The sequence below is a fragment of the Excalfactoria chinensis genome, chromosome 15, assembly GCF_039878825.1.
Source record: "Excalfactoria chinensis isolate bCotChi1 chromosome 15, bCotChi1.hap2, whole genome shotgun sequence".
Classification (NCBI taxonomy): Eukaryota; Metazoa; Chordata; class Aves; order Galliformes; family Phasianidae; genus Excalfactoria; species Excalfactoria chinensis.
In genome coordinates this window covers 6145429-6161230 of record NC_092839.1, presented here as the reverse complement: position 1 = coordinate 6161230, position 15802 = coordinate 6145429, and the positions used below count along the sequence as shown (strand labels likewise).

Sequence of the window (15802 nt, the reverse complement as noted above, 5' to 3'; positions counted from 1 at the left end):
ACATCATGCATAGAGAGACTCAGCTGCAGGGGACTTTCACTCACATCTGTTCTGTGCCCAATTTCATCCATTTAAAGGTTACTCCTAGATCCCTTTGTTATTTCTGTAAACATGTATACCTGGTGTTCTGAGGAGTTTTTTTCTTCCTTTGGTATTTTGTCATTTTTAGATGGCTCTCAGCATAAGGTTTGTCTTTCCCACCCCGCAGTGTGTCTGTCCCTGTACTGGGTTTTGTTCACTTATCATTTCCAAATGCATTCTTAGAAGCATGCTGGGATCTCTTTCAGACCTTGTGCTGTTGGAGATTCTTGGCATTGTGTGCTGTAGCCATCAAGAGGCCAAACAGCAGAACAGAAATACTGCCATTTCTGCAGACGTGCTGAGCACACTCCCAGGAGTGTCTCTTACAGACCACAGCTCACACTGTCCATGGGGTAATTCCCCCATCAGCAGCTGGCTGCATTGTTCTGATGATCTGTGTGAGCAATGTGGGTGCCTTGTTCAGGACCCAAATAGAGTCTGGGCTTCCCTGTAGGCAAACAAGCACATGTGGAAAGAGTTAAGCACTGCCCTTAGAAGGTGGCTCTTACCAGTTTGTCTGGGTGGAAGAGCAGAGTGCTGAAGTGTCTGCCAGAACTCGTTAGGGATAATGCAACCTGATCAGAAACAGAGCTTTATCCAGCGGCTCAGCGAGCCCACGGGGCAGCTCGTGGCTGACCTTGCACTGGATTGCAGGGCTCCTTTGCAGACATCACAGTCCTGCTCCCACCCGCCTGCGTTCTTCCTGGGGAAAGTTATTGGTGAAGGAAGGGACGGATGCCTCTTCTGCAGGCAGTGCCCAGTCAGATGTGTAATGGGTCATATGTAAAGAGTGCTAAGTTGTTTTCTGCTGGCCAAGCACAGCCTTAATGGTAGCATCTGAACCCCACTAGATCTTCATCACAGCAGTGAGTGGGAAGTGTTAGCTGAGCAGAGCCATGGTCTGAGATGGAAACAGCAGCCCGAGCCCCAGGACTGCTCAACTGAACTGCAGTGACTTCTCAGAACAGGGAAACAAAGCGACCTGGCCTCCATCCACACACAGTATGTGTTTTGCAAAACCCAAAGCTGTCATGCTCACAGCCTGTTCGATGTGCAAGATAAAGGCACTGCATGCTTGACCGAAAGCCCTGTGTTTCCCAGGACATCAAAATGGAGCATTTCCCTGATATGACAAGTTCTATCTTTGGCAAACACAACTCAGGCTCCTTAATGCACCATGTTGGCTGTGTTTATTGAGCAAACAGTTACTAGGAGGCCTCAGCAGCATTAAAAAAAAAGTGATGTTGGTATTATTCATGGATGGAGGTGGGGAGGAGAAGGAAAAACAGTGCTGATGTAGCCAACAAGTTCAAGTAAGGTTCAACTTTGCTATTCCAAAATCTGCTGCTATGATAATGAGACAGTCAAATCAGCTCAAATTAAGAGCTCAGGGAGGCTCAGCCTCTCAAAGAAGTACATTCGTGACAAGATTAATTTCTGCCAGCCAGTGTATAGTGTAGTATCATCCTATATTAACATAGAAACCCTGAATAAAAACAGGCAATTGAGATTGTACTAAAACCCTGTGAAGTGCATCATTTCCCTTCATTTTCAGTGCTGGTCTTTGCTGTTCTGCACGTTGATAAAAATCTGGTGCACCACCTGGCACTGCTCATCAGCCACGTACAGCAAACCTTACCTCTCCCTCTCGCCCCTCTTCTCTGTTCAATAAACTTTCACTAAAATACAGCACATTTTCAGTGCTGCTTTTTTCAGTTTTCAGTGTATTTATTAGTATAAAGGGCAAAATATCAATTAAAGTCATTAAAACAAACAGACAAACAAACAAAGATACACAGGGGATAGTATGAAAACAAACAGTGCTCTCTGAAAAAAGGGTAAGGTGGCTTTTTGTTCTTATTTTTCTTATTTTCCTTTCTTTTCATCTCTACTTTTTCTCCAGTTCTGTGAGCACTGGAAAAGGTGTGGTAAAGTAAGAATCTGTTTTTGTTGTGAAGTTGCTTCTTGGGTACCATGGCAGCAAGAATGGGGCTCAGGTGCCTGCCCTGCAGGTTGGGGACCAGACTGGCAGCATGGCAGTGGCAGGATGACCTCAGAGGGCTGTGCCAAGGAGAAGGGAGAAGGAAGAGACTGCAGTGTGTGATGTACCCTGCTCTGCTAGGTTGACTGTGCAGTGTTTATTGATGGTATGCTGTTATGCAGCAGCATAGGAAAGGCCATCATAAGAGATGCTGAAAATATCAGAAAGCTCAGGGCTGTCCAGAGTGGAAGGTGCTTTTTTCTTCTGGCTTTGGAAGAGCTTACTGTGCAGTTCCTGTCATGCTCATTGCTCCCAGAAGTCAGCGAACATGGAAACAGGGGGAGTTCCCAGGCTGCCAGCAGACACTTCAAAGAGCTTTTTCTGAGCTCAAAAGTGAGTTAAAAAGAAAAAGGAAAAAAGAATATATCTTGACACTTCAGTTTTGTTTCCTGTATTTATAGCTCAAATGCATCAAAACTGTCGTATTGAGCTGAGATCAAACTCTTGTTGAAACGCCAGTGTATAGCTGCTGCCTTTTCTTTTGCATTCAAACAGATTCTGTATCTACCGTCTCTGTTTACTACTTGCTGAGGTCTCATATTGATATGAATGATTAATTGCTGAGGATTCATTTTTAGCTGCTTTGGTTTGTCTGCAGTTGTTGCTATTTATTAAATATGTGATATCTAATCAAGTGTTTAGTGCTTGAAAAGGGAAGAACCATCTGTGCTTGAGACTGAGAACACAAAGTGAATGGAGTGTTTTGAAAGGCTGCAGTCAGAGAAAAGCCCTGGGAATGCTGGGAGGGGGATCCATGTGTGCCTGTAGCCCCCACATTGCAGCCCTGATGTCTGCAAACAGCATGGACAGGAGAGAGAGCAGAGACACTGACAGGGAAAGCAGCAGTTTTATCAGTATAGAAGGGGCTAAGAACTAGGAAGGTACTGAGAGCTTGGAGGGAACCCTGCAATGACTTTTCCCATCATCTGCAGCCTTTGTATGTTTCTATTGCAAAAAGAGGGACACATATTCAACTTCTTTGCAGGAACTTTGCAGAGTTATCATCTATAATCCTTTGTGTGAGCACAAAGCTTACTCACCAAGGCAATAGATGCAAGTAAAGCTCCTCTTACATCAGGCTGTAAGCGTGTGGGCAGCTGCGTGGGGCTGTGCAGTCCAGGCAAGGGCTGCAGCCTGATGCAGGAGGATTTGTCTCACTAAAGATGTAAATCTTTGCCAGCCTTGAAGGCAGAAGAAGTGCCTCAGCTCGAGTCTTGTGCCCTTGTTCTGAGTTTGAATGGGAAAAAACTCTGAAATGTGATGGAGAAATCTCCCATGCACTGTAGGAGGAGCCCAGTGTTGTGATTTAGACTCTCAAACAGCTGAACAAGTGCAATGAGGGGAGACTGAAAAGTGCATGGACTCATGGGCTGAGATAGGGACAGCTGAAGTGGAGAGGAGAGGAGAGGAGAGGAGAGGAGAGGAGAGGAGAGGAGAGGAGAGGAGAGGAGAGGAGAGGAGAGAAAAAATAGTAAGAAAAAGAATGTACAAAGGAAGTGATGAACAAACCACCTGCTGACTGATGGCAGCCAGTCCCCAAGCAGCAGTACCTCCACCTTGTGTTAGTGTCAAACATTCTCAATGGGTTGAGGATATTCCCACTCTCTCTCTCTATAGGGATTTACTGCTCCTGAAAGCTTCCCTGTCTGTTCATGTCATTAGCACAGCTGATGCTTGTAACAGATTTATGCTTCTCCTAATGCATTTCTGGAAAAATTATTGATCAGGTCACCTTTTGTTTTTTGCAGACAAAACATGGAGCGCTGTTCTAATTTCCTTGCTATGTGACAACCCAGTGTGGTATCAATGACGAAGTGTATCTCCCTGCAGCACAACTAATTATGCCTTTTGGTGAGAAAGTGGCAGTGGAACTTGTTTAGTCTTCCAAAAGATTCCACACTGTAATATGCAGGACTAATGTGCCTTGGATTCAAAAAGAATTAATATCAATTATTTGCATGCATATTCATGAGAGGAAGGCTGGTTTAGCAATCAAGCTAATAGTTTTTGCTAAATTACATTTAGTTGATTTCATGCTATATCTTGGCACATTTCTGATTCAATTTCACCATTAAATAAAACCTCCCACATCTACAACAGTGAACCCCAACACTTAAAGCTCAGTAGCCCCTGAAGACGGTGCCTGAGGCTGAGCAGATTCTTGGGACAGTGAGAGTTACTCATGAGCGTTTCCCTACCTGATGCAGAGCTGAACCACAAAAGGACCTTAAAGAGCAGTTAGTTCCCAGGCATTCAGTGCTGCTGAGTGCTAAGAAACTGGCTTTCTTTTGTTTTTCTGCATTCAAATTATTGGTTACTGAATACAAGTGAGAAAGCAGGAGTGAGGGAAGTACCTGATAGAGAAGCACAAAGCTTCACAGCTGGTTCTATCTCAATGGAGGTCTAGAATCTGAGTGATAGATGTGGCACTGAGTGACGTGGCTAGTGGGCATGGTGGTAATGGGGTAGTGGTTGGACTAGATGATCCGAGTGATCTTTTCCAACCTTAATGATTCTATGATAACAGCTAATGTCTTGCCTTAATGCCTGCAAAACCCATGGAAACAAAAGGCTGCTGTAACATTGACTCAGGTGCAGGTCACCTACACAGAACACTATGATGTGTTTCTTCTAGTTGAAATGGATTTGTATTTTGATGTTTAGCACTCTGCTATGTCAGACTTAGGATCACAGAAGGCATTAGGATAAAAAAAAAAAAAGCAGAGATAGGAAAGAAACCCAGCATGGTTCCTCCGTATGGTTTCCTGGTTTCCTGTAGAGTGTTTAAGAGCAGGTGGGATGCTCTGTGAATTGTGCATGAGGTTTTCACTACATCCTGCTCTTTAGTTGCCTTTCACAGACCTAAATCTAGGGGGAAAAGGGGGAAATTTGACCTTCTATGTGTTTGTTTTGTTTTCTAACTTTCCCCAGCAGCAGAAATAGGGCAGGTGCTCCCCTCTCCTCCTTTCTCAAGCACTATCACTGTACTGACGTCTGAAGGCAGCATATGCCTTTGAAGTTTGCCTTTTCAGTATTTTCATTCATTTATCATTTTCTTCTCCTGTGCACCATTTGCATCTGGGCTTTGCTCAGAAAGAAGACTGACACCATTTATCATTTAATGGGGCTTGATAGCTCTCTGACAACTAAACATGTTCTTAGCAGCATTAAGGAATTTACAGGCAGTCATGCCTGAAGGCTACTTCTCTGCCCACTTCAGCTTAGTCAGCAGCAGTTGCTGCAGCAGCTCTGGATGCCTGCATGTAAGCAAAGCATTGGCATATAATCAGCAGGAGTACTGTATCCCCTTTTAGGCCAAGTAGACTTAGTCTCCCAGTAGATACAATTACTGCAGCTATAGCTGAAATGATTTTGGTTTTATAGATTTTGTTCTGTGCAGTAATGCTTACAGAAGAGCAGAGGCATTTGAACTCTCCCAAACTGTGCACACAGTGACAGGGGTGTGGGCACACACTGTGCACACACTGCAGGGGTGTGGGCTGATGGTGCAGGGTCCTACCCCTCTGTATGGGAGACTGGTAATCACAGCCTGAACCTCTGATTAATCAGCTGAGGCAAGTATGGGGTCAGCTGTGGGAGCACAGGTGAGAGTGATGTAGCTGTGCTCCCAGAAGGGGCGGAGCTCGACTCCATCCCCTCTGAGACCTCATGTAAGGGCTGATTCCCACTGAAGCAGCATCTCTTGGAGATTGCTCACCAGTGAGGACTGCCCCAGCTTCTTCAGCCAAGGCACCACCACTGGTGAGTTTTCCTTTACTTATACCTTTTGTACATTTGCTACCATCTGTATATTAATAACCAATACACCCTCCCAAGGACAGAGCTTGTACTGCAAATGGATCTCAAGATGGAGATGTGGCACATCAGGTACAACTTGTAAGCATAGGCTTCTATTCCCCAGAAATCAGTGGGACTTAGAGATTTGGCTAAAGGCTGTGCAGATTCAAGGTCTTAATTTGCATCTTAACATCCTTCTATGTACACGCAAAAGAACAGACTGAAAGATGTGTATATCTTCCTTGTCTCTTTATCCTCATCTCCTTGTCACAATCCAAGAAGAAAACGTTACCATTCTTAATGGCTTCAGTGCTTTCTAGATAAAAATATCCTGCAAGCCTTATGGTCAGAATCATGGCATCAAAAGTGAGAATTTTCTGCAGAGTTTCAGCATAAATAGGCATTTTCTAGTGAAGAGGTGTTTCCCAAAGCAAGTCCCTGTTAATAAATACCTGCTGTGAGCAGGTGATGTTCCCCTGTGCTCCACAAAGTGGGCAGGAGATTAAGGAACTCTCCATCTGTTTCTGTGGGATGTGGCTCAAAATACATTGTGCTCTGTGTCTCAGGTCCTGGGGAAACATGGGCTGGCATCCGAGTGGCAGGAGGGAGCTGGGCAGTCTGACTCCAAGTATACTGTTTGCTTGGAGAAATGGGAAGGCTGCAGGAAAAATCCCTTAGTAAATGGAGCATATGAATGAAACCTGGTCCCGATGCCAAGTTTATTCTGCATGTCCTCATGGAGCTAAAAAAGTGCATTAGACTAAACCATTATTGAACTTCTTGATTACATAACAATTTCCTCATCGTATTTCCAAGAATATTGAATCTATCTATATTCAAACACCCTCCTACTCTCTCCCACACACCGCCCCTTCTCCTTTCTATATCAGCTTCATTACTGAGGATGAAGACAGAAAAAGTATAGGGCATGTTGCCATGAGCAGATAGAGCTCAGATGCTTACATTGGGATTTTAGAGCCATCTACGGGATTTGGACAGCCTATTCTCATTAATTTTAATAGCTTTGAGAATCTCCAGTCTTACACTTTGATCTTAGTTAGGATTCTTAGCAGTGCAAAGACCAGATAATCAAGCACTACATATTACCAAACCTAACACTGCCTGAAACTTACCCCACCTTTGGGATAGCACTCACAGTTTTGCTGCCTACCAAATTCTGCTACTTACTCACACAATCAGTTTGCACGTCTCATTTGCATGTGTATGTACAATCATGCTAATCACTTCCAGGAAAGTGCTTTAAATTCATTCAAAAGCTTGCCCTGCCTGCCCTTGGGTTATTCAGCTTCCACAAAGAAATCATACCAGCAATCCACATTCACTCAGTACAAGTCTTTGCAGAACAGTCTATTTGATGGAGAACTATTTTCTGGAATCCTGCCCATACATACCGAGTCATGCACTGCAAGGCAATGCTGTCTTTAAGAGCCAGTCCAACACCCTCTGTGAGCCACTGAGTAAAATACCTGATGGGGAAATTCACCAATTATGGTGTGCTACAGCAGGTGAAATGTAAGAGCAAATAGAGAAAGGGAACTTACACAGATTATAGTTGTCCTGGGAACATGGCATCTGAAGCATGTGGCTCAAAAGTGAACCTGAAAGAGCAAAGGAAGGAGGGAATGGTGGGGATTGCATAGAAGGGCTGCTCACCACATTGAGCATACCTAGAGTGTGAGGAATTGGAACAGACTGCCCAACAAGGCGGTGGAGTCACCACCCCTAAATGTGTTTGAGGAAAGGGTAGATGTTGCACCGAGAGGTACTGTTCAGTGGGCATTGTGGCTATGTGTCTAGAGTGGTCATGAGTTGGTGGTTGAACTAGATGATCTTATTGGTCTTTCCAACCATAATGATTCTCTGATTCTATGATGAACACTCTTGGTAGTGTATCTTTCCTTCCACTTTCTGTGTCTCATTACGGACAGTGGAAAATACAAAAGCTGAAGTGCCAGAGAGTCAGTATGGCTCTGATAGGAAGTCCTATGAGACAGACAGTCATTTCTATAATCTGAAATACAAGATTGTGAATGTATTGGCATAGAGCATTTTGTCACTGAATGCATTGCTAATGCTCAGCAGCAACAGCAACTGGATCCAGTTTGCTGCAGACAGCTGCTCCTCAGGTGGGTTTTTGGGTGGTGTACTCTATAAGACATGCCTTAGAGAAGGATCCTCTAAATGCTTTCTGGAGAAATTTATCTTCTGTTGTTTTGGTATTTTCCAACTGAAAAGTGATCTGAATTCTTGAGGACAGTCAACCCACATTAGGGAGTTTTTCTTAGCCTGACAGCCTTCTAAAGATGTATGATTGCAGCAGATCAACAAAGGGGAAAATCTGTATCTTTGGCATACAGGTGACATCTTGCTGCAACTTGCTGGAGAGATGATAAATGTCTCTGTCTGTTTATTGCTTCGCTCCGTGGCTAGATCTGCTAGACTAAAAACAAATTTTACCCTCAGATCTCCTAGTTTTCAAATTTATGTTCATCTGGCATTGCCTTGATCTTCAAAGCAGAAAAGTATATCAAAAGAAACGAGGTTTGACACCAATTACTGCTTCTGGATGGCATCTACTGAATAAAGATGGAGTGTTAATATTTACACTGAAAGTGAAGCAGATAAAACACACTAGGTACCTCTAAGTCTACAAATAAGCTCCTCTGTGCATAAAGCCCTATTGAAAACATCCCAAACACCTTCAGAAATCACAAGTTGTAAACAAAGAAATCACTGCAAAACACTGAAAGAGCCTTCTAGGAAAGCAAATGTGGCTCCCTGCTTCTGGGGAAACTTTCTGGTCTTTAGGAGATGATCTTTCAAACTAATCTGCAGAAATAATTGTCTGCATTTCTCCTCACTTCAGCATAAAGTCCTGTATCAAAATATCTCCTCCAGTTTCAGCTCACTTTTCACCTTTTCTTTCAGCCAAATAGAAGCAGAATTCATGAGTAAGCTTAAATGGTTGCTTCTTCTGATTGCTCATAAGCCAGATTGTATTTCTGCTGACCTCTTTCTAGCACTCAATTAACAGAAATGTAGAGATTCATTTTGAAGTTGTTTTCTATCAGTAGGTTGTCTTCAGTGAATACAATTTTATACTCCTAACACCAAACTTTCTTATAAATAATGTTTTAAAAAGAAAGGGAATCTTCCCAGCATTTCTCCTAGTAAGAATTAAGTAACTGAAAGTGATGATATTCTAAAATCCCCAGCATTACCGAAGAAGGCATTTACACCATTCACTTTTTTTTATTGAATCCAATTTAAGCAATGAAAACAGGCTGTTTAATGGAACTAATATTTGTTTCTAGTCAGATTTCATTCTTCAGATTAAATTATTAGGTCTGCAGTGTCATGGTCAAATTCAAGTTACATTTTCAGTGATTTAAATGCAGGGGTTTTTTTGTTTGTTTGTTTTTTGTTTGTTTGTTGTGTTTTTTGTTTTGTTTTGTTTTTTGTTACATTGATTAGAAAGGGTTTTTTAACCTGCAAGTAGATATTAGAACACTTTCAGAAGTCAAACTGTCAACACTGAAAGTCTTACTTTAAATTTGGATTTTTTGAAGGTGTGTGAGCTGACTTTTCTGCAAAAACAGTAGCTGAATTTAATTCAAGGGGAATTTAATTCATAGACTCATAGAATTCAAGTAAAGCTTCCAACCTTTGTAGAACACTTCTGTCTTTCAGCTCTGGAGAAGAGTTGAGGCTCTTCCAGAGACAACCAAGGTGTTTTTAATCCATATTGTATCTGTGTGTTTCTTGTACAGTAGCAAGGCTTGTACCGCTGTAGGGACTATGCATTCAACAGTCTGATAGCTCCTGACCATTAGAACATCTGTGCTAGATTTGTCTGAAGAGAAATCCTGCAAGAATTTCTTTCTGCAGAGCCCCAGGTGGTTGTTGCGGATATTCTGGTGTTGTGAAGCTGGCTGAGACTCTGCTGTGAGAAAAGCTACTATCTAGTTATACGGGCAAGGAGGGACAAGGGCTCAGAGCATGTCAGATTTGCAATTCATGATGCAGAACTCCTGTCATACATCTTATAATTAATTGCTTCATATTGTGTATTTAGTCATCACACACATATTTTGCAATTGATTTTATGCTTCTTTTCTATCTCAAGCGGAAGAAAAGCAAGCATAAGGGACCAGCTTACACTGCCATGAATGCATAAAACATTAGTCACATATACGTGTGTTTTGAAATCATTTCTGTATTTTGGCAGTAACCTAAGAAACTAGATATATTCCTACCCAATTAACAAGCTAGAGAAAGAACCCACTAGGAGAAAAAAAGCATTCCTCAAATTGTCTGTCAGCTCTAAAACCTCCCTCAAATGACTTTAAAAGAAAACGTAATTAGGGAAACTGGAAAGAACGGAATTAAAACAGATATGGGAGGACAGTCTGCCTACAGCATCTGAATGCGGCAAACATGCTAATCTAGCATTTCGTGCTTTCCAGTTCTGCATAAAGTCAACGGCCCAGCAGCTGAGCATGTGTATGTGATTTTTTCAGAGAGGTTTCTCACCACAAACCTTTCTCTTTGCACTCTTGATCTCAATATCAGGTTTCTACTGGGAGCAGAGCTCTCCACTGGCTGGCCTTGCCCTGCCTAGGCTGTCTCATTGGTGTGCAGTTCCATTCACATGGCTGGGTTTGCTCTCTTCCCTTGTGGTGAGGAGCTGTGATGGCCATTTGGTCGTGCTCATGTCTCAAAATGTTTTAGAAAGCCTCAGAAAAAAATTTGTGTCTTTCACAACTGACAAGTTTTAAATTAGAGATGAATCTTTCAAAAGGAGCATGTTACTTGTACACTTACATGTAGTGAAAATGTACACATATCACTATAATAAGCCATGGGGACTCAAAAAAATTATAGACATAGCCATGCATTGAATAGAGGACATCACTGTGACCAAATCTTGCATTCACAATTATATTCCCTCTTGCTTAGATTTCAGAGATGGTTGTCCAGATGGGCTTTGTTGGGCACCTAATTAGTAGTTAATCAAAAGGTCCCGCTGTGAACTGCTTCACAGTCCTTCTGGCATCCTAGTTGCTTGGAGCACATTGAAAATGAATGAGATAAATGCACAGGAGTCAAAGTAGATATTTTATCTGCTCTATGCATCTGATATAACTCAAAACAGTTTCCAAAATAGAATCGCTTCAGGATGCATTTCCATATACTAAGAATTGAATTAGTCTAGAAGTGCCTAAATGGAAGTACAGCCGTGTGTATTTGTGTGATGGTATATGTGAAATGTGATGGTAGATCATGTAATATATTCTGAGCCAAACTCACTGTCTTCTCTTTCCTTTCCAGATTTTGGCAATCATTTCCATCATGTTTATTGTACTATCTACAATTGCCTTGTCCCTAAACACACTTCCAGAACTACAAGGCATGGATGAATTTGGGCAGACCACAGATAATCCTCAGCTCGCCCATGTGGAAGCAGTGTGCATTGCATGGTTTACAATGGAATACCTCTTACGGTTCCTATCCTCGCCTAAGAAATGGAAGTTTTTCAAAGGCCCACTGAATGCTATTGATTTGCTAGCCATCCTACCATACTATGTCACTATCTTTCTCACAGAATCCAATAAAAGTGTACTTCAGTTCCAAAATGTACGACGAGTGGTCCAAATATTTCGGATCATGAGGATACTCCGGATTCTAAAGCTTGCCCGGCACTCAACAGGTTTACAGTCCTTGGGGTTTACACTGAGGAGAAGTTACAATGAGCTTGGCTTACTCATCTTGTTTTTGGCCATGGGCATTATGATCTTTTCCAGCTTAGTGTTTTTTGCAGAAAAGGATGAGGACGATACAAAATTCAAGAGCATCCCAGCTTCTTTCTGGTGGGCAACAATCACCATGACAACAGTAGGCTATGGAGATATCTACCCCAAAACACTTTTAGGTAAAATAGTAGGAGGACTGTGCTGCATTGCTGGAGTGTTGGTGATTGCTCTTCCTATCCCAATTATTGTCAATAACTTCTCTGAGTTCTACAAAGAGCAGAAGAGGCAAGAGAAAGCCATTAAGCGCAGAGAAGCTCTTGAAAGGGCCAAAAGGAATGGTAGTATCGTCTCCATGAATATGAAGGATGCATTTGCCCGTAGTATAGAACTTATGGACATTGTGGTTGAAAAGAATGGAGAAAACATAGCCAAAAAGGATAAAGTTCAGGACAATCATTTATCTCCCAACAAATGGAAATGGACCAAGAGAACGCTCTCTGAAACTAGCTCTAGTAAATCTTTTGAAACTAAAGAACAAGGGTCTCCAGAAAAAGCTAGGTCGTCTTCAAGCCCCCAACACCTGAATGTCCAACAGCTAGAAGACATGTATAACAAAATGGCAAAGACTCAGTCACAGCCAAACCTTAACACTAAAGAGTCAAGTCAATCTGGAAAGCAAAAGGAAGAGCTAGAAATGGAGACCCTTCCCGGCCCTATGGTGCCCTTGCTGACAACTCGCACCGATGGGATCATTGACATGAGGAGCATGTCCAGTATTGACAGCTTTATAAGTTGTGCTGCAGAGTTCCCTGACTCTGGGAGGTTTTCTCACAGCCCACTCGCTACCCTTCCCTGCAAAGGTGGCATTAATGTGATTCAGGAGCAGAGCAGAGCGGAAGGGAGCAGTGCCAGATTTGCAGAAATAAACACAAGCTCTGAAGGCAGCCACCGTTCTGCTTTTTTCATAGAAAGTCCAAAAAGCTCCATAAAGGCCAGTAACCCTTTAAAACTGAGATCTCTGAAAGTCAACTTCATGGAGGAGGATGCCAGCACGTTAGTACCAGCATCAAATGTCCTGAGAATATATCCAGACACACTCAAGAGCAGGGGAGCCACTGCTGCCACCGGCACAGATACTTCCTTACTTTCTGACAGATCTCTCATGAGCCCAGAAACCTCCATCTACACAACTGCAAGTGCAAGAACACCTCCAAAGTCACCAGAGACACAGACAGCCATAGCTTTCAACTTCCACGATGCCGGTATTCACAAATACATAGATGCTGACACTGATGATGAAGGTCAGCTGCTTTATGATTCAAGTCCTCCTGGAAATGTGAGTCCTAAGTACAATGTTACAAACATTGGTTATCTAAAGCAAAAAGACAATGTTTATAGAACAGAGAAGAACCATCTAGAAGCTGCTGCTTTACCCACCTCCCCTAAGCTAATAGGGCAAAACTGCATTTATTCTATGGAAGGCATCACTGGAAGAAACCAGGGCAATCAGGAGACTGTCAGACTAGAAAATCATATTTCCCCAGAAGTCCATGTACTACCAGGCAGTGGAGGACATGCTAGCACACATGATCAGAGCATCTGAACAGGCTCCAAGAGAACTTACTGAAAGATTAAAGGAATGTCCTTACAGTCAACTCAAAAACAAACAAACAAAAAAACAACAAAAAACAAGCAAACAACAACAACAAAAAAATAATAATAAAAAAAAAAACAAACAACAAAAAACAAAAAAAGAGCTTCTGCATGGCATGAACTTGGCTGAAACAAGCCATCCGTTTCTAAAAGTCTGAGGGGAGGTCCAGTGTGGGTTTGTGAAAATGTCCTTCTCTGAAACAACTTTAAAGACATTGCCCACATCAGTCAAAAATAAGGATTGCAAATCATGATCACACATTGATCTCCTTTCATGTTGTCCAGTGAAGCCAATGTGACCAAATATCCATCCATTCCCCTTGAACGCTAGAGCTCCTTTTGGAAATATTAACACCTGATGTGCGTTAGTTCCATAAAGGATGCCAAGGCAGCCAGATATGAACTCTGGAATAATTTGCTGGGGTTGGTATAAAGCTATCTAAAACACAATGCTCTCTGCTTCAGGGCAGCTGTTCCTCATCTACAGCTTTCTCTGATGGATATTATGTCTAAAGGTAACAGGGAACACTTGCATTATTAGAAAAATCCAAGTGAAAACCATTTAAAACAAATAGCGGTCTAGAGAAACCAGTTATTAAAATGCTCTGTGTGTGTTTAACAATACTATATCCTGTAGGACCTGACGTTTTCTTTTGAAACATCAGCAGGGTGAGTTGCACCACTTGTATCTAACTCCAAACACCCTTTAGGACGTAGTGAAACTCGCACTTACCCTCTGCTAAAATCAAAAGCTGCCCTTGGGCCAGCACGTGGCCCTTGGGGCACGCACAGCCCATGCTGGGAAGGTGAGAAGGAGCCATGCAGAAGCAGGGATCTCCGGCGGCATTGCAGCCCTCTTCCCGCAGCTGGGGAGCATGGGGCTGGAAGGGGAGCTCAGCTCCTCTCCGGGCTCCCAGCTGCACCATGGCAGCTCCCGGCCCTACAGGGATGGCCGAGCGCAGTAGCTGGCCCTGAGGTTTGGTCCAGGCCTGGCTGGCTCCTCGGTCCTACCCTTCCCACCCGCGCCCTGACTTCAGGCATCAGCTGAAGTCTCACCCTTGGCGTAGGAGAGGAACCAGTTGGTCTGAAGCTTTTCGCGCCCACATGGCGTGGTGAAAGATATGCAAGCGTTACATAAATATGCAAAAAGAGGGATTCTTTAGCTACCCGCCCCGGGCCTGGTTGTGCTCTCTCTTGTGAGGAGGTTGGGTGGGAGCATCTCCTGCCATGTTGGTGCATCCAGCAGTGCAGGGAGACTGCCAGAGACGGCAGGACCAGGCCTGATGTTTTAATAGCATCCACTCATTTTTAAGTGAAAGAAGAAAAAAATGAATAAAAAAATAAAAAATAAAAAATAAAAAAAAAGAGAGAGATTTGACCATTTTAAGTGAACAGAACTAGCAGCCACCAGCCTAGGTTTTTAAAATATTATTGTTTCAATAAAGTTCTGTCAAATTGTGTAGGAAATAATTTGTCTTTGGTTTTTAATACTGGGGGGGAAAAGCACTTTACGTTGACTTTCTGTTGTTGTTGTTGCAATGCTGGAGTAGGATAGCAGAGTGTAACAATCAAGCACTTTAACCAAGCACTATTTTAATTTGTGCCTCCTGTCGTGACTGTGATTTGTTACACGCCGGTAGCAAGTCACAACCTGTCCTGTGATAACTGTGATGGTAATCTTTTATGTTGTTATCCGTTTCTACTGTAAAACTCAGTTGTAAATAACTCTGTCAATAAGCGTTTCCTGACCTATTTCGGAGCACCTGCCGGGGCGTGTAGCTATCTGCATGCAACAGGTCTTGGGGCATGCAAAGGCATGGGACTCGGGAGCAGAGGCGCACGCTGGAGGAAGACCATAACCATGCGAGCCCGCTGCATTTTGTCCCTTCCCCTTGTGAAAAAGCCGTTGGTTGGTCCTGAATGTAACTGTCTGTCCGTCCGAGCTGTACAGTACTTCTGTCTGTAATCCATAGTAGTGAATGCAGCATGTACGGACAAAAGCAATAAGCACATATCTGTTTTAGGAACTGTTATGGGTTACGATGATAGCTTTGCTAGGTCTCTCCGTGGCACAAACCTGCACGCATGCTGGAGCAGTGGTCCCACTGGGCTTCTGGAAGTGGGATGCAGCCCAAGGCAATGCTTGTACATCCTCCTTGCCTCCTGCAAGGCCAGGCCCTAGGGAATACACAAGTGAGACCTGAGCCACCACCTCATGAATTTGCCCGCTGGCAGTGGAAGAGGCCTCATGTCATGCAGAGAATTATGTGGGAGGTACTCAAACTCAACGAGTTGCTCAAACTCCGTGCGAGCAAACTGTGCTCTCCAGAGTATTTACACAGGGCCAATTCCTGAGGTTCCTCAGCTTTTGCTCTGTCTTCACTCAGTCAAAACTACCATTCCTCCAAATGGGCTCTTTGCCTGGTGAAGGACTTTAGGATTTGGCCATAGTAAA

The 15802-nt window shown here is 43.2% G+C and overlaps 1 protein-coding gene across 2 annotated transcripts in view; it reads left to right on the top strand.

Moving 5' to 3' along the window:
* The window catches only part of KCNB1 (potassium voltage-gated channel subfamily B member 1), a 99664-nt gene extending 84860 nt beyond the window's left edge, over window positions 1-14804 (top strand). For both annotated transcript variants that reach the window (XM_072349892.1, XM_072349893.1), the window contains exon 3: window positions 11273-14804. In XM_072349892.1, coding sequence (XP_072205993.1) covers window positions 11273-13297 — 2025 coding nt within the window. In that variant the 3' untranslated portion in view covers window positions 13298-14804. The remainder of the gene's footprint in view (window positions 1-11272) is intronic.
* The last annotated feature ends 998 nt before the right edge of the window (window positions 14805-15802 follow it).